Here is a 23,624-nt window from a genome sequence, read left to right on the forward strand (position 1 = left end):
AAAAGGACATTTTATATTATCTTTTAATAACTTATTTTCTAAAGGAATATAATACAGCATAACAATTTTTAATAGGCATATTTCTGGACAAAATAAGGAATAAGAGCCATACATTTCAATCATTCTACTACCCAGGTTTGTTAGAAGGGAAACTCCAGGGGAAAATATATTTATGGATGTTATATGCCTTTTAACTAATATACAGCATAAGCATAATTTGGAACATTGTCTTTCAGAACTTAAGGAAGGGAAGAGGAAGGGAACTAACATTTGCTGAATGCCTACCATGTGCCAGGCACTGTGCTAGACACTTTGACATACATTACAGGGGTTATTGTGAGTATTAAATGAGATAATGTATCCCCATTTTACAGATGAGGAAACTGAACTTGCCCCAAGTCACATGGCTGGTAAGTGGCAGAGCTGGACTAGAATCCAGACTCCAAATCCCGTGCTTTTTCTCCTATACCGTGTTTATAGCTTGCAAAGAGAGGTATGAAGTTAATGACCAAAATTGAGAGTTCTAGGAATTTTCTTTTCCCATGAAATATTGATACTAAACCTAAAACACACTAAAAAATTCATGTCAGGATAGTTGGACATATACTATAGTTAGAACTCATCTGCTTCTCAGGTGCCAGATGACTAGTATCTAAGGGAAGAGTAGGAAATAATGCCACTTTGAATAAATACAGAGCATCTTGTAAGGGCTTCCCATGTCTCAGTGTTAAAGACTTAAAGACTTAGCTATAATAACAGCTAATAATAGTCTTAAAATAATAAGACTGCTTATTTTAAACATTCAAATGACAGCGGGCTTGTGCAAAACCCTGGGAAGTTCAAAATTTTTGTAGTGTATGTGTAAACCCATCAAGCATCCATTATATGCCAAGTAGCATGCTAGATTATAGAGAGTACCAAAGTAAAAAAAACATATCCTTGACTTGTATTTAAAATTTTTATTGCCTTAGAATAAATTAGTATGTAAATATCTTTTTCTTATTATCTTCAGTCATAACTGTAAAGCCCCCACTGATGACTCATTTATTTTCAGAAATAATGTATACAGTGAAGTACTAGAACAAAAAATAATGTGGACACTTTTAGTAGTTAGATGGGACAGAAATTGGCCTTTATAGGAGTACAGAGATAAGACTGTGTCATCAAAGAATGTAAGATGGTTCTTTGAACTGTGATTCTAGGTATCCAATCTACTTTAAATTACCACTGAATTCATACTTCTGGAAACTGAAGTTAACTAAGAGAAAAACTTTTTTTTTTTGCCACTTGTTTCAACAACAACATTTTTTGACATTTGGATTTTCTCAAAATAAGAGATTCTCTTTGCCCATATCTTTTTAATGTATTTACTAAGATCATAGTTGAATATATGGAATTCATCCATTGACATTTACTCTGTGACCACTAAAAGTGTACCATCATATAGATTCTTTGGGATATTACAGACATTTCTGAATTCCTACTAATTAATACTAATTCATATTTCTGTCATAAACTACTGAGCTGCAATCTGATTTTTACTGAAGGAGATAAATATAGAGTATGTCTCAAACATTGTGATAAAACCCAATATATTAGCTGACATCGCAGAACTAATACATCTAAATATATCATCCCCTTCCAAGTTATCATTTTGAAGTGGTATTTTATTTCCCTAGCTGTTGGCTCAAAATCTTTTATTAAAAATTTTTTTAATGTTTATTTATTTTTGAGAGAGAGAGAGAGACAGAATGTGAGCAGGGGAGGAGCAGAGAGAGAGGGAATCCGAAACAGGCTCCAGGCTCTGACCTGTCAGCACAGAGTCCGACGTGGGGCTCCAACTCACAAACCGTGAGATCATGACCTGAGCCGAAGCCGGACGCTCAACCGACTGAGCCACCCAGGCGCCCCTCAAAATCTTTTAAGCATACTTGCTTTGAACTGCTTTTATCCTCCATGGTACCAAATTTGGTCCTTTGAGGGTGGTTTCAGCTTTTGGAAACAGGCAAAAGTTTAGAACCATTTCTGGTTTTAAGACCAATGAATGAACTTTATTTTTCATGTGTGAAGTATACCTGCCCCCCTTTTTTCCTTTAAAAAAATATATATATATCCTTAAACAAACTTTTATGGATCATATAAGCATTCTGCTCTAACTTTATAGTATAGAAAATAGCAGATGTATACAAAAGGAGAGAGAGAGTATAATGAACCCCTCTGTACCTTCCTATTAATTTTGTTGCACTTCTCTGTGACCAGTGTGTGTGCAAAAGAACAACCCAGACCAAGGTCTGCATCCACGCTGCCTGCAAATGTCAACATGATGACATGTAAACTTCTCATCCGTCACTGGCTATTGTTCCAGTTTTAGAAAGTCTGTGTAGCCTCCAGCTGTTCTATTGTTTCAACCTTTATTATCCCATAACCTTCTTCCCTGGATGTGGGTAAAGAGAAAAGAGGACAGAACAATGCAATTCTATGCTCCATTCTATCTCCTCTGACAATGAGATTAAAATATAAAAAATCTTTAGTCAGCAGTTTATAACTGTTTATAAAATTATCTTCTTAAACATTTCCAAGCTGTAAGATAATATGGCATAGAATGAGATATCTGTGTATATAGTATTTTAAATAGTCACAAAAACCAATTTAGGATTTTCCCCAAGTTTATTAATAGAGACTTTGCTGGTGATCATTATATTTGTCACAGTTACTATTAATCACCATTGTTTTTCAAATTATAGAAGGAAGGGGCAGTGCAACCTTTTAAATGGTATTTTTGTTAATCTTATGAAGACCGTTAAGTGATCTTCCCCCAAAGCCATTTTTAAAATTTTTTTCTTTATTTTTCACCTAATTCTTAAGCTCTGGGGGGGGGGGGGAGTGTGTGGCGGGGAACTGGCATTTACCCAAAAGGAGCACACAGATTAGTTTTTGACTGACCCTTTAAATTGGTTGGCTATTTTCAGTGATAATATTCCATTTAAGTGGAAAAAGTCTGTGTCCCTTTGGTGTAAAAGTTCAGTTCTTACTCAATAGTTAGAATACATTTTAATGAAGCATGGAAGTGATGTGTTTTACATTTTGATTGGCATTGGTTCAGTCCAATTTTTGTAGGATTTAATAACTTTAAAAACTCTTTTTCTTGCCTTTAGCTTTGAGACAGCATGAATTTTGTAATATGTCGGAGTGTCAAATTAACTCTGGACAATACCTTCTCAAAGTTGAAACAGTGGTGGTGGAAACATATTTCATCACTTAAATCCATCTGCCTTTTCTAGGAAGCTATGTTTATTGTAGTAGAAAAGCAAATTTTGAGTATAAATTAGGAAACTTGGAGGACTTTTAGTATTCAATCTGAATACTAAGTAAATATTAAGTCTGTCATTTGACTATGATTGTACTATAATTAGAAAACCTTTTAAATGAATACGTAGAAATATATTATTTTCTCAAGAAACCCTCAAAAGACAAAAATTATCATTCCCCAGAGAAACTAGATTTAAGTAGAGCTTTGCTGTTTTGTTTTTTATTTTGTTTTGTTTTTTAAACAAAATATAGTAAGCTAGTATTTTCCTTCCAGTACCTCACTCATCTGGTAGTAGGACTTGTATTTAAAGACATTCAGTAACTGTTTCAGGCCTGATATAGGGTACAGGAAGACCTCTTATCTGGAATATTCAGAGAATGGAGATATTCTGCTTAGCTAAAATTTTTGCAGTGGTATGCTAGAACCAGCTCCCACTGGTATGTAGAGTGATTATTAAATTTTCAGGGTTTTTGTAAGCTGGTTGTAAAAAGAGCCATTATTAAAGATTATATATAAAGAAATACATACATATTTAATAAATAAGTTACATTAAAAAACAATGAATACTCAAAACTCATCACTTCTCATAATTTTATCTCTGCTCTTGAGGTTATTTACATGTCTTTTATCTGTATGTGCTACTTACTGTGTATGTCTTCCCATCTCTACATTCCGGGAGGCCACCCTGCTAGCCTGAAATTGGCCATGGTGAAAGTATTTCCGTCATACGCATTGGTAAACAGGTCAGGACTGTTTTCCCCCGGAGAGCTGGTTATTAAACATTTGTCAGCATGCCACTGAGTTTAGGCTAAATGAACTATCAGTTGAAGCACTCTCTACTTTAGCCTTTGATAAACACCTTTCTAAAATGCACTGGGATGTTTTTCCACCTTAAATGTATAGAGCATGCTGAAGATTATTGTTCCAAATTGTTCCAGGTGTCTTTGATACCTCAGACTTCTTTAATGCTCAGAATAATCATCTTAAACATTAGCAAGTTTATGACATGTAAAAAGAAATATGTTATTTCCAGGTCAATTTTATATAAAATATCACGTTGTAAATTGTTTATATAAATTTGTAATATTTTGTTTCATTGCAGCAGCCACTGGTGACATGCCAACTTACCAGATCCGAGCTCCTACTACTGCTTTGCCACAGGGAGTAGTGATGGCTGCCTCACCAGGAAGTTTGCACAGTCCCCAGCAACTAGCAGAAGAAGCAACACGCAAACGAGAGCTGAGGCTAATGAAAAACAGGTAGGATGTTTCACTGGGAATCAGGAACCACTTACTGGGCACATAATTTATTGCTGTGGGGCTTTTAAAGAAATTGCTTTTTCTAAGCCATTTCTCCCAAGTTAACTGTTATGTGGCATATTTGGGTTTGTGCTCTGCATGTGATGGTAATTAGATTGTCTTCTAATGAGAGTGCCTAGCCATGAAACCATGGTACATCCTTATGTGTCAAAAGGGTAATGTGTGAAAGATACATTAATGTTTTTAATCATGATGGAAGTACTTTATTACAAATAAAGATTTTTTTTAACTTGGTACTTTGTGAAGTAGGTAATGAGTATAATTTTTTAGTTTCTTTATGGGCAAAATAAATGTGTGAGTTAAGCATTTCTAAACCTTTTAGGGGCACCTGGCTGATTTAGTCATAGAGCCTTCTATTCTTAATCTTGGGGTTACGGGTTCAAGCCCCATGTTGTAGGTAGAATTTACTCAAAAAAAATTAATTAAAAATCTTTTTTCTAAGCCTTTTATATGTAGTTTCCTTCTTTTTAAAAAATTTATTCTTGAGAGAGAGAGAAAGAGAGACAGAGCATGGGCTGGGGAGGGGCAGAGCAAGAGAGGGACACAGAATCTGAAGCAGGCTCCAGGCTCTGAGCTGTCAGCACAGAGCCCGACGCGGGGCTCGAACTCACAAACCGCGAGATCATGACCTGAGCTGAAGTTGGGTGCTTTACCAACTGAGCCACCCAGGCGCCCCTATGTAGTTTCCTTTTATCTAGTTTGTAACTTTGTTGGTTCTCTGTTATACTGAAATACATACTAATTCTGATAAATTTTAGTCAAGTGCAAATACAAAGCAACAAAGAAATAAAATTACTCATAGCCCCATCATCTAGAGATGCCTATTAATGTTATAGTATATGTACTTTCAGTTTATGCTGTCTCCTTTTCTCACTTATTCTTGTACCATGTCTCTGTATTTTTATTTTTTAAACAGGAGTATGTCCTAAAAATGCTGTTTTCCAAAATTCTTTAATTTGACTTGTATATTTCTTGGTTAAGTTTTTATGATGGAAAATGGTGCAAATTAATCTGATTTTCAAAATGAACAGAATAGTCTAAGAGTTCTCTCAGTTAAGTCTTGTTGCCTTATTCCTAATAATGTTCTCATTGTAAGAACACAAAACATTTCAGAGGAGATCATGTGCTTACCTATGACCAGGACCACATGGCGGTAGTTTGTTTAGTAGGCATTATTAGCAAGCTAGTTAATCTAGAAATTGTGGCCTCTGAGCCGCTATGATTCAGAAATAAGTGGTGACTTCCTAACTGTCCTTTGTAACTGAATGTGAACCAGTAGCAGCTATGTTCAGTTTACTAACAGCCCTTAAAATGTCACATTTTTATACATTATAGAACTCCTTAAAGTGGCTTCAGTTCCCAAGCAAATTAATTATCACAGACCACTAGGTGGAGTTTTGTACAGATTATCAGAAATAGGATTATTCAGGTATACACATCTTTCCCAGGGCTTGTTCCAAATTAACTAAGTCATGCTGGATTCATATTTTCCATTGTCAGTGTTTTGCTCAGAAATCCTGAAGGAGCTGAATGGATGGGGCTCACATGGTATCATACATAGTTGTTTTATGGATGGTCTCTAACTCAGATGTGATGGAGGAATATGGATATTATGAAACTGTACTTTCAGAGGTCTCTGGAGCTGTGAACATAATTGCTTGTGTGGTCACAGCAGGAAGTTTTGAAGTTCAATAAGAAATATAAAATGTGATCATAATGCAGACTGTAAAATTATTCATTGGTGTCTTATTTTCCTAAAGAAAATAAAAAGACCTAGAAAGTAGCATTCTTCTTTCCCTTTTGTCATTATTTTATACCTTTATTTTTAGATTAAAAAATTGTGTCAGTAGAACTATCAAAATGAAATTGATGAACTGTTAGGCAGTGGGTTCCTATAAATGTGCCCCACAAGTACCTACACATGCATAAGAAATTTCCCTGGCCAGAAAAATCATGAAATTTTAGGTTTTAAAAAAGTAATCAGCAAATTACAACTATTGGATAGCGTTTGTGTTTGGGCTGTGAATAACCAAGGGAAATGGAGCCCTAACCTTGTAGGTGTTATTTTGATCTTCTATGGCTGGTCCAGAGATATGTACAGCCAGAACAAAAGCTGAGCAGTGTCATCAGGGATCCAGGTTTCTCCTCCCTGCTCTGTCATCTTCAGCACTGACATTTGTTCTTATCATCACAACATGGCTGCCACATATCTAGGCATTTCATCAGGCGGGAAGAAGGGTAAAGGGCTAGAGCCCAAAACTGGGGCTGGCTGAGTCTAACCTTTCTGAAAACTTCTCCTGGAAGACCCTCCCAGCATCTTTCTTTCCTTTTTTTTTTTTTTTTTTTTAATGTTTTATTATTTATTTTTGAGAGAGAGCATCCACGTGAGTGGGGAGGGGCAGAGAGAGAAGGAGACAGAATCTGAGGAAGGCTCCAGGCTCTGAGCTGTTAGCACAGAGCCCGATTTGGGCTCAAATGCATGAACAGTGAGATAATGACCTGAGCCAAAGTTGGACACTTAACTGACTGAACCACCCAGGTACACCAGCCCCCCTACCCCCCTGCATCTTTCACCCACATTTCCTTGGTTAGAAATAGCTAATAGAATCCCTAGCTCCAAGGGATTCTGAGAAGGATCTATTCTAGCTTTCCAGATCTCAACTTCAGAGCAGGACAAGGGAAAAGCAGATGATCAATGGCTAATAGGTTGCTCACTTGAGCAAGTACCATAGGTAGGTTTTAAGTGCTTCATTTCTACTGTTTCTTTCTTTAACTCTCATGTAACTTTCACATAAGAAAGGGTGTGGTTATGATCCTTACTTTACAGAAGAGGAACTCAGGTTCAGAGAGGTTAAGTAGTAAGTTGTAGCATCCTGCACTGGACAGAACCTGGGTATGCGATCAGGCAGTCTTTATTCCAGAGCCTGCCCGCTGTACTATACCAGAGTCATCTCAGAAAGACCTCAGAGTAAGCTTCAGATTTAACTTCATGGAACGTATGTAGGTTTTACTTATTAACCTGAAAGACCTCTTATACATTTCCTTTTTTATTCTTTGGCTGGCATTTATGATAGATATGATAGATATTTCTCCCAGTCCAGTGACAGTTTGTGTTTCTTTACAGCCGTGTCAACATTTCCTCTTTGCTATGTATTTCCTCTTCATGCTGAGGATATATCCAAATAAATGCACGGCCTGAAAACTGAGCTAACTATTAATAGAAGAAACAGGTGTTTTCCATAGCTGGGAAATACTTAGGAATGTACCATCTACTGGTGTGATCATTTAAAGCTTTGTGTTTGGAACATTTTCACTGGTAACATGCGCCTGCACCCACATGAGATATGAATTATGATATTTATGACAAATAGTATACTTTGGTAAAGAAAATGAAAAAAATAAATATTTCACAACACTGCTATTAGATATTTCAAATTTCATTTAATGGTAACTTGCTTTGTAAAATGACTATCTCCCTTCCAAATCTAGAATTTAATATAATGATCCAATCATGAAAATCTTGGTATTAATAAATGTATTTTAGTTCCTTTATAGAAAAGTTTAATTATGTTCTCAAACTGGCAAATTTATGAGCGTGCTTGGATTTATTCTCAATTTTTCCCGATGCATCATTTAGATTAAATAAATCTGTATTAAACAGATTCAGTTCACTTTTTACATTTTTTTTGTTGTTGTTGTTAACTAGTTGAGAAGTCTGAGAGCTTTGTGAGTTCACAGGGTGAGGGCATTGTTCTTGGCTAGGAAGTAGGAGTTGATCTTTTCCTGCAGTTCACTGGGATTTCAAGGTCTTTTTTCTGCTGATACTGGGTCCCACGGAGAAAACACAGATAACAAGTTGTTAGTGAGAGTAAACCATCCTAAAAATACAGCAGAATTGGCCAAATCTATTGTGCACATCACTCCTGGTTCAGAATTGGGGCACTGTGAGTCGGCATTATAGTAACTGGTGTTCAGCCATCCAACACAGCTTTTGTTAATATATGTGTGAGTTATCTGTTTCAGTGTAGGCTTTTTTGATATGAAGCACACCCCAAAGGCAGTTATTTTCAGTTGACTACTCCAAAATAACACTGTTATCAGAGGGTGCATTCTACAGAGGACTTAAATGATGTGGTTGCCACCCCCTCCCACCCTAAAAATCAGGAGAAAGAGAAAAATGTTGGCTGTATTTATTCTTTTTTGGTGGGGCTATACATGAAAATGACTAGCTCATCTGTTTGTGTTTGTTGCTTTGGCTGGTCTGTCCTTTGGGCATGCCTACAGTGCTTCAACAATCTGTATATTGGGTTATTAATGCACTTGATTAGAAAACAGTCTTGAAATACACTTTTGGGTTATATAGTAGCTTCCTTTCCAAAATTTTAATTGTGGTGCTTTGACTTCATGGCTTTAAATTATCTGAATTACTGAGTGTTGTATTATGTACCCTCCCTTCTTCTCTTCCTTAATTTTCAAAAGCAGAGTCCATTTCATTTTGGTTCATGAAAATGTACATGACTTGCTTCCTGTTGTCTGTATCCAGGTTGTTTTCTAGCCAATAAACTGCTTCTTGCAGTCGTGGTTGAGCTTATTTGTTTTACTGGTATTTAGTCTTGAAGAATCAAAATCTCCAATAATGACATTTCAAGTTTCTGAGGATTAATTTTTTCCAGTATTTTTGATCAAATAAAGTTAATTCATTGTGATGGAATATGTGGCTTTTGGTGGACAAAAATAACGAAGAGACTTAAAAGGATCTGTAAGTGTTTTTGTAGAATTTCCACTTGGGAATGTGGTCCTATTGTTTTAGGTTACTGAAAACCATTCTGGTCACTGTGATCATGGAATGTGTGCCCTAAGAAAACACCATGTACAACGAATGATGGGCAAATTGTGCTCTCAAGTTGGTCCTGTTGTTTTAAAGTAATCTTATAAAAGGCATGTGCTTGGTTACATTTGTTGTGTGGCTTTGTATAAACCTTACCTAGGATTGATTGGCTGTTGAGTTTGGGGGGCAGAAGTTCATTTGAGCTGGTCTGAATTGTGCTGGGAAGTTGTTCCTGTAGTCATTTGCCTTGTGTTGGTTCCAGGGAAGCTGCCCGGGAGTGTCGCAGGAAGAAGAAAGAATATGTCAAATGTCTTGAAAATCGTGTGGCTGTGCTTGAAAACCAAAACAAGACTCTCATTGAGGAACTCAAGGCCCTCAAAGATCTTTACTGCCATAAAGCAGAGTAACTGTCTTTGACTTGGACCTTGTTTACTATGAACTCTAATCAAGGCAGGAGATGCAGCAATTCTACTAATTGCCATGTGGACTTGTGGAAGGGACACTTGTGACCCTTAAGAATCCAGTTTGGCTTAGTGTTTGACATTGAATTGGGAACGCTGTTCCAAGATTTGGAATGCAGCCATGATCACATTTAGCAAGCTTACTTCAGCCTGCTTGTCAATAGCATGCAAAAAAGTGTTTTGTTTCCCCCTTTGCTTCTACTTTTTTTCAGGGAAGCTGCTAAAGAATGTCGACGTCGAAAGAAAGAATATGTAAAATGTCTGGAGAGTCGAGTTGCAGTGCTGGAGGTTCAGAACAAGAAGCTCATAGAGGAACTTGAAACTTTGAAAGACATTTGCTCTCCCAAAACAGATTAGTAGAAATATTTAACTATGAACTGATTACAACATGTACAGTTGCTTTTGAAGGCAATACAATATATAGCCAGCAAGAATTACGGCTTTTTTCCTTTGTATCATTCATCATATTCTCTAACCTCTGACATTCCTAAAATGCCTCACTGTACGTAGTTAACTATTAGCTATAACTTCAATTTTTTAAAAAGAGACAGCTGTAAAAAATGTATGTAACATTCTTAAAATGCAATATTTGTAAGACTTGTTCCATTGCCACATATTTGCAGTTCCTAACCTCTGTGTCATGAATAGTGTCCTATGCAATAAAATTTTTTTGCAGGTCTTTAAAAATCATTTTAGGGAAGGATGATCAAGATAATGCATCCAGCAGTACAGTAAAAGCAAACCACAAACAAACAAAAAAATACCTCAGGAAAGAATTGAAAGAAAAAATTGAAAGAATCTAATGATATGCCTATATGAAAATAATAGCCTATAAATGAATTTATGGCATTTGCAGATTTTTATATTACTTGCTTTGTAAAGAAAATATTGTATTGCTGTCCTTGAATGCCATAGTTGAAGAGAGTTTTTAATAGAACCATGTTGGTTACACTTTGTAGTGTGTGGTGCTCATTTAACTATCTGAACCTTTACTACAGTTTTTACTCTATTGTGTAATATAAAAGATCTTGCAGAAAAGTTCTTAGTGTCGGTTTGAATGAATGAGCCTAATGAAAGTTATGACAAATTTTTAATATTTGGAATGTGTTAAAAGTTGACGTTAAAAATGTATCTGCATAGCTTCACGTGTGTGGAAGCCTGTTTCTACACTGGGTCATGCTCTTTGCAGATGCCCTTTGTGCCATCTCATCAGTAGGATGGCCCCAGAGCTGTTACACAGAAGAGCGGCTGCTGGAGATTCAGGTTGTGTGATGGAGTAGGCCTTTCTGCAGATAGTCTGGAAATCTCCTGTTGACGGCCCCTGGTTGTGAGTTTGAGCTAACAGCCATAGGAGTTTTAAAGTAAAAACCAAAACAACCCAAGATTTTATTTTCCCTTTCAAAACATCTTGAAATCTACACCAGATCAAAGATTTTTTTGTCAGCACATCCAGATGAAGTTCACTACCAGCGTTATTACTGGTATTTACATTTCGTTCTGTTTTTATAATAAAAACCTTCAAGGTATAAGCCCGAAGCCCTACTGGTAAGATGCTCTGTCATCTCTCCTTCACTCCTGAGACATTTGTTGAATGCCTACCATGTGCTAGACTCTGCTCTGTGTTCTCTCATAACTTGTGATTTGTTCAGGGTGTGCCCCCCCCCCCCAACCCCTACTTTCAATAGTGGAACCTGGTCAGTATGTCAGGGAGGTACAGAAACAGGAGGTCATTTGTTTCGTGTCTAACTGCTGTACCCCCAGCCCCCACCAGCCATAATTCTTTCCCTTATCTGTAACTCCCAGAGGTAGGGCCTGCCATTTGGGCCTTTCTTTAGAAAGACCTACCTACCTTCAGAATCTGAGCTCCGAATCTCTTTTATCTCAATTTTTGTCTTTTCTTCTACAGAGAAGTAAGATGAGGAAAGAAGACAAGAAAGAAAAGAGGAAAGGAAAATCCCAAGTTTCAGGTGAAAGAAAATGGGGCTTCATATTCAGTCAGTCGCTGTAAATCAAATGTGTGCTCAGTGTGGAGCTGAGAGGGAGACACAAGGATCAGCAGACAAGATGTAAAAAAGTTAGAGGCAGTGAATGCCATATGTTAGAATTACAGACAGATGTAGGCAAGGATTAAATAAGAAACTATCATGGAGGAGGCAGATTTTGAACTGGGTCTGAAGTACGTGATAGTGTGGGGGAGGAGGGTATTCGGGACGGGGCATGCAGCGCATGCGCTATACTCCAAGGAGCTTGAATTTAGAACGTTACTCCTCGCACAAGAGTTTAGTTTCCAAGAGAGGGAAAGCCTGTGCATGTGTTCCTGTGTGGTCTCTGCGCTATAAAATAGCTTGTTATTTCAGAGGAAGGAGATTGCATCTGATTACTTGGGGCCACAAAAAGCAGGTGTCTCCTCATTCCCCAGTGGTTTAAACTAGGAGGAGATATTATGCCCTCCCCAAACAAGAAGTGCAGAGGTAGGAAATCCCATGCTTGTTTAATTTAGTGACTTAACAATGGGCTCACGACCAGATCATTGCTCCCTGTTTTGGCTGGTTCCCCCAATCTCAATATTGCTGCTACAGATGCAGGCACCAGAGAGGGGACAAGTGGCACACCCCATTCTTCTGTCCTGTTTTAAGAGCAAAGAAGACTTGCACACCAGACCTTCAGCAGCAGATTCCCTTGAGTTTTACCAGCTAGATTTTCACCAGAACCTCCCTCCATAACCAATCACTGGCAAGAGGAGTGGATTACTAGTGAAGATTCTACCCTTGGGGCCGAGGGGGTTTCAGGCTTCTACGAAGCATATGGCCATCAGTGTTGGATCAAACTGGGGCTCTGGGAGAATGGTGTGTGGGCAGCTGACAACGTAAGGAAGACACGTGAGTGCTTCAACTGTCCAGGAAGTTAAGTGGCGGTTGTTAAGAGGGGACTTGGGCCAAGCTCTCAGAGGTGTGTGGGAACTTTTAATTCTTACTTCTCCAGTGTGTCCCTGAAACAAAAACTTGTGCTACTAAAAATACAGTTTGATAGCTCTCCATTCGGCCTTCAACAGATACTGACTACAACCTCTCGCTAAACAGCGAGCAGCGAATTGGAAGCTGCATGGATATTGTACACCTTGTAGAACAGTGTTGCATAGAATCCACAGCTGTCATTGCATTTGTGTCTCTTTTTTTTTCTCCTATAATTTTCAGAATCTGGACTTATGCATGTAGAAATTACTGATCGTGAATTGTGGGATTACGCCTCCTTTTCAGATTTAACTAGGTAGTTCTCGATGTTAAATCATTTGAAGCGAGAAAATAAAGGAAATGAATTTCTGCCGCATATTTAAATGTGTTTCAGCTCTAGGCTTGCTTGAAGGAGGACCTTTCACATCAGCAACCACACTTCTAGGTTTTCTTCATTATATTCTTCTTAACGTCCAGTACGGTCTGTTTCCTACGTGCTGAAAGTACACTTTGAAAACAAATGAGGACTTGTGAAACCAACACAGTTTTTCTAGTCTACAACCAAAAGAATGAAGCAATTTGGACACGTGTGAGCTAAGCAGAGTTGCAAGCCAGCTGGCTGGCCATGATGCACTGATTTTCCTGTTTTATAGTATGTACCAAGGTTTTCAGGAACTTAAATGTGGCTCATCTTTTCTAAGGTCGTCCCAAAGACACAGGCCTGATTCTGAACTACTTGAGCATGGTATATTTCAATATTCTATATAAATCCATTTTATCATAGCTACGTTTCATATTTATGCATTTTAGAATTCCAAATGTATTTTAGTGCAAAGCATTTTTAACATGTTTGTTCTTCAAAGATCCATTTTGCCATGGGGTGCTGTGTGACAGCTTACAATGAGATTTAAGATATTTCTTTTCAGGGCCATCTTCTTTACACATCCACACATAATTAATTCCATCAGGGATGGAAAATGATGAGTAAAAGGAGAAAGCTAACCTTGTTATATAACTTTGTTATACTAGATTGTACTTGCTCAAATAAAGTGCGGCCCTTGTTATTTCCAAGCCAGTCTTAATTTTCAAAAGGATGCCGAGTTTTTTTCAGATTTCTTTATCAGAAAAATATTTGGGAAAAGAGCATCGAAAAGCTGAGCCAGCATGGGTTATTTGGAGTACACACACACACACACACACGCACACACACACACACACACACTTCATTCACTCTCTGTTCTTTCTTTTAATTCAGGTCTTTGCCTTCCCTGGGCAGTAGAATAGAACTGGACATAAAGCCCTGCTCTAAATCTACAGTAGGTATTCCTTTGATTCCTCTGTGCAGAAACCAGTCAAAACCTGAAATAATTCTGAACCAGAAAGATTTTCCTTTTCTTTGTCCCACCTCCCATGGGGTCTGTCCATCACCTCCCAGTTGTGGGGGTGCATAGGCAGGGTAGCAACCACGGGCACTCAGATACTCTGAAGGGCATGTGAGGCTGGACTTTCAGCTTCCCAACTCTCATGAGGGGAAGACATATGCTCTTCTAAGTTACAAATTGACTTTTTACTTTTCAAAAATTAGCATGTTAAAGAACATTTTTTAATGTAGGTAACACATATTTGAGGTTCAAATTTCAAGAGCTACAATGGCATATGGTGAAAAGTCAGTCTCCTGTCCCTGATTTGATGCCACCTCCTGGGAGGGCAACCACTATTACCAGTTTCTTTTTTGTGAAAGAGATACCTTTAATTCATCGATCATGCCACCTGCTTCCTTAAATTATTATCCCATCGTCAGAGCTGTGTGATCTGTAGTTTCTGGAAAGAGATATAGAGAGTCAGCACGTTCATTCATTCCTTCAAGTCAACAAGTGAGGTTGCATTAGTAAGAGTAAGTCCAGAAGGAGAGAGGACCAGGGGCTGTGACAACCATGTGACTTCATGGACTTTTTTGTTGTTGGACTTTCTTCAGTCATGTGCTGAGTTCTATGGATGCTATAACCATGCGGCTGTCATCAAAAATAATTGCTGCCATTTACAGAGTGCTTACTCTGTGCCAGGCACCAAACAATGTGCCATATAGGGCTTATCACAGTTAATTCTCATAACCCAACAAGTGTTGGTGCTTTTATTGTCATCCCCAGTTGGCAGATGAAGAAACAGGCTTGAAGACAAGGGCAAGTAACTTGCCCAAGGTTCCATAGCTGTCAGAGCTCAAGATCAAGAGCAGAACCAGGCAAGGGGAGGGGCGCCTGCATAGCTCAGTCAGTTGAGTGTCAGACTTCGGCTCAGGCCATGATCTTGCAGTTCATGAGTTCAAGCTCTGTGCAAGCTGTGTGCTGACAACTCTGAGCCTGGAGCCTGCTTCAAATTCTTTGTCTCCCTCTCTCTCTCCATCTCCCCCCCTCGCACTCTGTCTCTGTTTCTCTCTCTCTCAAAAATAAATAAACATTAAAAAAAAAAAAAAGAAATAAAAAAATGAAAGAACCAGGCAAGGGACACAATGCCTCTGCCTCAGGGCTCTGACCAGCCTGGATCAACTGTAGGAGAGGGACCATAAGAAGTGCATGCTGGCCAAGCAGGTGATGGCTGCTGTGGTGATAGTTCTGTGGTTCCAAGTGGTTATATCTAGAAATCTCCAAACTTTTTATTTCCTAATGAGCAAAAGCATTTATTAGTTTCTCTGGTTTCTAAAATCCCTGATTTTGATCAGAAGAAAATGACTCTGTAGTTTAACTGGCTATTGGCACATCACATCAACAGTTGTACTCATTGAAGTCAAATCATCAAGGTGAAAGAAGTCCCGAAAGTGTACAGTTGACCCTTAAACAATATGGTTTGAAGTTCATGGGTCCACTTGTACATGATTATTTTATGGTACAAAACTGTAAATGTGTTTTATGATCTTCTTAACATTTTCTTCATCTAGCTTAGTTTATTGTAAGAATACAGTACACAATATATAAAATGTGTTAATTGACTGTTATCATTAAGTCTTCTGGTCAATAGTAGGCTATTAAAGTTTTGCGGGGGGGTCAAAAGGGTTGGATTTTTACAGCAGGGAAGGGGATGTCGGCACCCCAACCCCTGCATTGTTCAAGGATCAACTGTAGTTTACTCCTTTAATTTTATAGACCAGAAAGCCAAATTTCAGGTTAATTTACTTAACTACTGATAGCTCTTGGCCATGGAGAGACCAGAATACTCAGACCTTTTAACTAGTATAGTAATCTATATTACCATGATGCCTTGATTTTTTTTTTTTTTTTTTTTTTTTTTTTTGCCCCTGTGGTCTGATGAGAGGGAAGCTCATGAAGGAATGCCTTGTCACTCACTGTAGGAAAGTCCTGCTGGTCTCTGGGAAACAGTGGGAGGATGCAGGGACCCTGTCAGGTCTGTCGTGGCCTACTACTTTATGAGGACATTTGACATACGGTGTAAGGGTCTCTAGAACAAATAGCTCTCAACAAGCCTTAACACCAAACAAGTGTTTGATGAGCTCTGGAAAGCACGGACTTATGGCAGACCAGTGTCGGTTTGACTTAGGAATAAACTTTAAAATTCTTATGTTTTAGGGGCGCCTGGGTGGCTCAGTCAGTTGGGTATCTGATTTCAGCTCAGGTCATGATCTCGCAGTTTATGGGTTTGAGACACGCATAGGCTCTGTGCTGACAGCGGAGCCTGAAGCCTGCTTCAGATTCTGTGTCTCTCTCTATCTCTCTGCCTGTCCCCTGCTCATGCTCTGTATCTCTCTCTCTCTCAAAGATTAACATTTTAAAAAATGTAAAATTCCTACCTTTTAAACACAGTAACTATTGGTACACTTTTGAGGAAGTAAGTAGCCTAATAGGGAAGCTATTAAAAATCAGCTTTTTAGATAAAGGATAACATGACTGTACCTATATGTTTATTGTTTGGCATTCCATATATCTAGAATTTTTATTTAGTAGGTATGAGCATTTCTATTTTTACCCAGTTGCACTCCTGTTTCTGAAGCACATTAAATTTTGGAGAACACACTCTGGGGTCAGGCCTCACCCAGTTTTCCCCTAAGTCATGGATGGTTGCACCCATCCAATATTTACTGAGCATACAAGACTATTTAGTGTTATAGCCACAGCCCAACATGATGCATGTGCCATTTCTGTAACTCCTTATTCTGTTTTAAACATTCTTAGTCTATGAAGGCTTAAAAACTGATGGGTAAATAAGTGATTTTAAAATGAATCATTTTGCAGCAAAATTGCTGATTTTGTTTGAATTGCTTATAATTAGTTATTTTAGGTGGTTAGAACATAATGGAAAATGAGATCAATGTTAAAGAGTCTTGCCCCCCCATACTATGTGTGGGTGTCACTCAGCTGTGGCCATGGATAGCATTTTAATTCTTATCTTAACCTGTTATCAGACTGTGGGGTTCCAAAGGATCGGGGGGCATGATCATATCACTAGAAATTATTGATAATACTGGGAAAGTACATCTTTCATTCACTGTGGGAGAGCAGTGATATTTTCAAGCTTAAAAAATGTAGTATATCTTGTTGCTTAGTAGATGTCAAGATCAGCATTTGTTTTGTTATCTTAGCTTGAAAGTTCAAAAAAATGTGATTGGAGATTAAGGCACTGATGATATTTGGCAATTGCTTAGAAGTTACATTAGTGACAGAGTAGTGCTATGCCTTTGAACAACTGAAATTCAGGGACTTTTGATGTGATATATGAAATTAGGAATAATAGCAGAATGTTAGAAATTCCAGATTTTGTAACATTAATCCATTTCAATATGAATTTTTAAAAAGTAAATACACAGATTTTTTTTTCACATACAAAAATGTTTTAAAATACACAGGCATGTATGCTACTTTGATCAGCCAGAATTCTTACTATCTTTTTTCTCACTTAGCTCATAGTGTTAAAAATAACACATTTGCTGCCACTAAGATTGCAGCTTTTAGACAATGCAAAATATATATATATATTTTCAGGCATAGTATAGGTCTGTATTATTTGCATGGTTTCATTTATCCTTTTATTGAGATGTCTGAATTGATACTACCCAGCTGGATTTTGTTGGGAATTTAGACCCTGAAGGGCAGAACACAAATCTCTTTTATCAAGGGTACATAACATGCCTGACCCATTAATCTTTCAAGTCAAGAGACATGACTTACGTCATTAAATGCCTGGTTGCTCTTGCTCCAGAAATACTTATAGGATCATGCAGTTTGGGGGAGGGCAGGGGAAGTTGGCAGACCAGTGCTTAGTAACTGGAGCTCCCAGCATAATGGTAGAGAGTGAAAAAGACTGGGTTGCCGTGGATTGCAGAACAGCTAGGGGCCCCTTCCACTGCTGGCATAGACTTCATTCACCAAAGCACATTAGGACTCCATGTGTAATTTTTCAGTCATAAGGCATTTTCACCTTAACTAATTACTTGAATATTTCTTCCAGAGCATTTAGCATCCCAAGCATCGTTGTCTCATGACTTACTTTACGGTTATTGAATCAGACAGTGGTTATCTGTGTTTTTCAAATCTGCCCTGGATAGAAAGAACTACAGAAACAACAAAAATCCCCAATGTTACAGATCATATAAATTGCAGAATGAATAACGGATGTGATTTTGTTTAAAAAAACGCTTATTTTTGAGAGAGAGGAGAGAGAGAGAGAGACAGAGAGAGGGCATGAGCAGGGGAGGGGCAGAGAGAGAGGGAGACAAAGAATCCGAAACAGGCTCCAGGCTCCAAGCTGTCAGCACAGATCCTGATGCAGGGTTCTAACCCACAAACTGTGAGATCATGACCTGAGTCAAAGTTGGATACCCAACTGACTGAGCCAGCCAGGTGCCCTGGACATGTGTTTGAATCTAGGGTCTATGGCTGAGAGCCCACAAGACCTGGTTCTAGTCCTAACTGTTCAATTAACCACCTTTGTCACTTTGGCCAGATCACTTAACATGTCACTTAACCTCTGTCTTCTCTACTTTGACCTTGACATTTGGTGATACTGTGAAGGAAACAGTTGACCCTCAAATTTCTGAGAAAAGTTAATGTAAGTATCATCTCATCAGATCCTATTTTTTCTTATCTCTGTGAGCAGTTTCTGGATTCCTGGTACTCAATCATTAATCCAAGAAATTGTCATTCACGTTGCTTTTAGTATTAACCAGGATTCAAAAGCAAAAAGCCCTTAGATTGAAACTGACCTCATGATGAAGGCAGGGCATCTATTTTGATTTGGGAAACCTAGGTTTGACACTTGAAAACTTTATTTGGACAAACCTTATTTCCTTTACTTGTAAATCTGCTTAAAATGTGAGAGAAAAATTTCCAGCTCACAAGTTTCCTCCGCCCTTAATCATAACAGGGCTGCACTGAGCAAAAGGAAGTTTTAGCTCAGAAATAGTTATGGTTTTCAATGTGTATTAGGTTTACCTTCCTATAATCCAATGTATTTTATGTTTTCAGAAGATCTATGGAGGTAATGAGAGAGACCGTACTCCTTTTAAAAGATTTCTTCATATTACCTAGTTACTTGAAAAGTTCACTGGTTAATGTTTGTCTAACTTAAAGGGAATTAGACCATTTTAAAAATTCCCCTTTAAAATGTACAATGTAAGATAAAATAGTTGTAAAAAGTCAAAGTTTATATGTTTACTACAATGTATAAGTAGTCCAAAACTAGTTTTAATGATTTTGTTATTTTCAGTAAGAATGAATAGCTTATTCAAAACTATTGTGGCTTGAAGTTAGTTTTATTTATTGTATATACCATGAATAAAATGATTTGATAGCTTCAATCATTGTAGATCTGTATAAGACAACATTTGAAAATGTTTCCTGGGGCGCATGGGTAACTCGGTTAAGTGTCTGACTTTGCTCATGTCATAATCTTGTAGTTTGTTGAGTTTGACCCCTGCGTCAGGCTCTGTGCTGACAACTCAGAGCCTGGAACCTGCTTCAGATTCTGTGTCTCCCTCTCTCTCTGCCCTCCCTGGCTTGCACTCTGTCTCTCTCTCAAAAATAAATAAGCATTAAAAAAAACTTAAGAAAATGTTTCCTTATTCCTGATGCCTAACTCTTTGATAACTTCAAGCACCTGAGAGCCAGAAGAACAAAGGCATTTCTGTAGTGAAAGACAGCTATATCTAGCAGTTGCTGGCTTCTTCTTAGAAAATTAGGTTTATGGAAAAATCCTTCATGGCTGACTTTGCTGACATTCTGTGGTCATAGGAAGCATTGCAACTAATTTGTTGCATGTAACTTTCTTGAGGTATAATTTACATTCCATAAAACTCACCTGTTTTAAGTATACAATTCAATGATTTTGTGCAAATTTGCTAAATTGTGCAATCATCACCACTATCCAGATTTGGAACACTTTCACACTCCAATAAGTGTTTCACATTCCAATAGTCAACTAATTTGGTTTTATTTTGTTTGCTGTGATACAGAAATGGTTAAGTAGGTTTTGTAATTTGAAATGCCTGGAAATTTCAAAATAACTAGAAAAGAATTCTATTCCTGAAGTTTTTGTTTTTTTTGTATTTCTTCAGCTAGCATCTAGGCTTTGAGCCACACTTAGAAAAAAATCAGAATTATTACATCTTTGGTTGAGTACATTTCACACAATCAGGTGAAGACTACACTCAGAAATTAAAAGATCCATTGTTATTAAGCCTATTAAGGGATTAAACATGTATTTTTAAAGTATTATGATTTTACTGATATCCTATTTGCCACTCAAGGATTTGTTTATAATTGAAGGCTTATCCAAATCAAAGGACCTTACACCCTGTACGAGCTGTTAGGGATCAGAGGCATAAACACTGCCTCTGTTTTTGCAAAGCTTATTTGTCATTTCTGTTGATCTGGTCCTGAGAAGCTTGGTTTCTATCAATAGAACATTAAACTAAAAATCCATCAACCTTTGCTCCCTCACCTCCTCACCCCTCGATGGACTCTGAAGTACCTCAACACATTGTAAGGTTAAAAAAAAGGGAGAAGAAATGGAATAGATATTGGGACTTAAGGCAAAATTTTCACTGATGAAATTATATATTTTTATAGAGGTGTCTTGACCCTATTTGAATAATTGTGAATCCTGGCGCTTAATTCTTATTTTTGATCTTGATACTTTAGAAAAACAGGAAAGAATATAATGTAGTATATGGTTGTCTTGGGTTTCATGATCAAGACTGGAATTGTTGATTGTACACATCAAGCTCTTCATCCTATTCTGTACATTCCATCTCCACTAGAAATTTTGTGTGCGTTAATAGTAGGAATACCATGTAAATTTGAGACTCAGAACTGGCACTGACTCCTCTGTGCCTAGAGAGGTTCACCAACCAAGACACTGTGTGTCTTTGGGCTTTGTGTCTTATCGGTGGATACAAAGAGAACACCACGTTCCAGTTACAATACTGACAGGTCATTGTGTGCGTTTCAAGATGTATCTATAGGTGGCCTGATTAACGATATGTGGATAGTTTATGTACTTCTGATGTCCTGAAAAGGGTGTAGAATGGGCAGCACAGGTCTTTGTGCACCTGGAAACTCCTCTAGGTTACCAGGATGGTTTCCTGGGCAGTGAGAGGCATCCATTTCCAGTTGCTCTGCCCTAGATCCTCCAAAAGGAAAATGTGTGTGTGTGTGTGTGTGTGTGTGTGTGTGTGTGTGTAACTCTGTGGTAGTAGTATCCATGTATACATTCAGGGCATGAACAGTTGCAGAAATAAGGGAATGCACCTGATGTCTTGCTCACGTTTTGGAGTTCTTCCTGTTATCTCTGACAGTGGGTACAGCTGGAAATAAACTAGAATCTAGTCAGAAGTTTCTCATCATGGTGGCTGTCAAACCAACCTGCCTTGGTGCCAGAGATTGGGAAAGAATTACAGACCAATTTAGGTTTTTAATATGGAAGCCAAAATCTTGAATAAACTATTTGCAAATATAGTTTAACAGTACTTTTAAAGAATAATAGAGACCAGCTAAGTGGAGTTCATCTCAGGAATGTAAAAATGATTCAGTATTAATAAATCTATGAATATAGTTCACATATTTATTAAAAAGGAGAAAATATCTCTACAGATGCCAAAAATTTTTACTACTTTCAGCACCCGTTTCTGATTTAAAAAATCTATAGTAGAAAGGTTTGTATGATTTTAAATATGTGTGTGTCAAAGCACCAGTTAACATCATATTTGATGCTGAGGACAACAGATCAATAAAGGAAAACAAACAAGAGATGAAACTGACCACTCTGATTTTTCCTTTGACCCCTCTTTCCTCATAAAATCTTATCTTATTTTCATTTTGTCTTCTATTTTCCCCAATCTCCATTTATTGCTATAATCACCACTGGTTGATTTCCACTGCTCTGCCTTCGCAAAGAGCAACCAAGATGGTGAGTGGAAAGCAGCATCTTCTGTTTTTGAGGAAAACTTAGCCCTGGGCTCCTATGTATCTTTTTGACTTGTCTCTCTTTTGTTGGGAGTATTAAGGTGATTTTTATGGGATTTCCCCCCCACTCACCTACCTTCCTCTTATACTGCTCCTGGGGGTGGGAACTGGGATGAATTAGAAGCATCTAGAACCCTGCTCAGTCAAGAAGATAGTGGGAATCTGCTGTTTTTCTCTCTTGTTGATGAGTTTTTATTTTATTTTTTTTTTAATTTTTTTTTTTTAATTTTTTTTTTCAACGTTTATTTTATTTTTTGGGACAGAGAGAGACAGAGCATGAACGGGGGAGGGACAGAGAGAGAGGGAGACACAGAATCGGAAACAGGCTCCAGGCTCCGAGCCATCAGCCCAGAGCCTGACGCGGGGCTCGAACTCACGGACCGCGAGATCGTGACCTGGCTGAAGTCGGAAGCTTAACCGACTGCGCCACCCAGGCGCCCCTTGATGAGTTTTTAAAGATTATAAGTGTGACACCCCCTCCCCCACACACACACCTTTTTTATTGCTACAGCATCATTTTGCTTTTAATCTCCCCATTTTTGTAATCATTAATTTGGGGGAGATATTATCTTTTCTGAACTCTCTCTCCATTTTACACTCAAGGTCCAGAGTGGACATATAATTTAAAAAGAGAAATTGGCAACTTTCATGGGAAAGTGAAGGATCTGTGGCAATCATGTTTGGATTAAGACCATATTCTATTTTATCTATAAAATGGGAACCCCTGGAGCCTGCAGTATCAGGTTGGGTATGATCCTGGCTATTAGCAAGTGGGGAAACTCATCTGAGGTGAGAAGATACCAGAAACCAGGTATGTTACTGTGGAATGCAGGCCAGGAACTAGATAGGGACTTTTTTTGTCCATCTTTGGAACTTGCCACAAAATGTTGCAGCAATGGGAGCCTCAGAGGCAGAGAGCAAGAGAGATTTAAGAAAGAATTTATGGAGTCACACCTTCAGTAGTGGATTGGGTGGATTTAGTGCTGTCAACCCACTGGTTGACACAGGAAGTGTTCCTGTGGCAGAATGCTTGGAAACATTCAGAGGGAGACTCGGCAGTAAAGTGTGTTGTCAGGAATCATATGTCAGATTTCTAAACACACACTGACAGGAGAAAAGACCTCTGCATATGTACTAAATCAGAAAGACTTGTGCCACAAGCACAGGGCAGATGTGGAGCTACTGGAAGCAGTCTGTGAAATTGGGCTCTATTGGACCAAGTTACCAGGAAAGCAGAGCACTACTGAGGAAACAGAGGCCCTGATTCTATCTGGTAAGGAAGCTAAGT

At 38.1% G+C, this 23,624-nt stretch overlaps 1 protein-coding gene across 22 annotated transcripts in view; it reads left to right on the forward strand.

The window, feature by feature from the left end:
• CREM (cAMP responsive element modulator) overlaps nucleotides 1-10,869 on the forward strand; it is a 71,964-nt gene extending 61,095 nt beyond the window's left edge. For 8 of the 22 annotated variants that reach the window (XM_042991449.1, XM_042991448.1, XM_042991446.1 and 5 more), the window contains 2 exons: nucleotides 4,413-4,569; nucleotides 10,131-10,869. In XM_042991449.1, coding sequence (XP_042847383.1) covers nucleotides 4,413-4,569; nucleotides 10,131-10,275 — 302 coding nt within the window. In that variant the 3' untranslated portion in view covers nucleotides 10,276-10,869. Of the gene's footprint in view, nucleotides 1-374; nucleotides 411-4,412; nucleotides 4,570-9,719 lie in introns of all 22 variants that reach the window. The other 14 variants (XM_042991442.1, XM_042991437.1, XM_042991439.1 and 11 more) reach the window with 3 other exon arrangements.
• The last annotated feature ends 12,755 nt before the right edge of the window (nucleotides 10,870-23,624 follow it).

Source organism: Panthera tigris, chromosome B4 (assembly GCF_018350195.1).
Source record: "Panthera tigris isolate Pti1 chromosome B4, P.tigris_Pti1_mat1.1, whole genome shotgun sequence".
In the NCBI taxonomy this organism is placed as follows: Eukaryota; Metazoa; Chordata; class Mammalia; order Carnivora; family Felidae; genus Panthera; species Panthera tigris.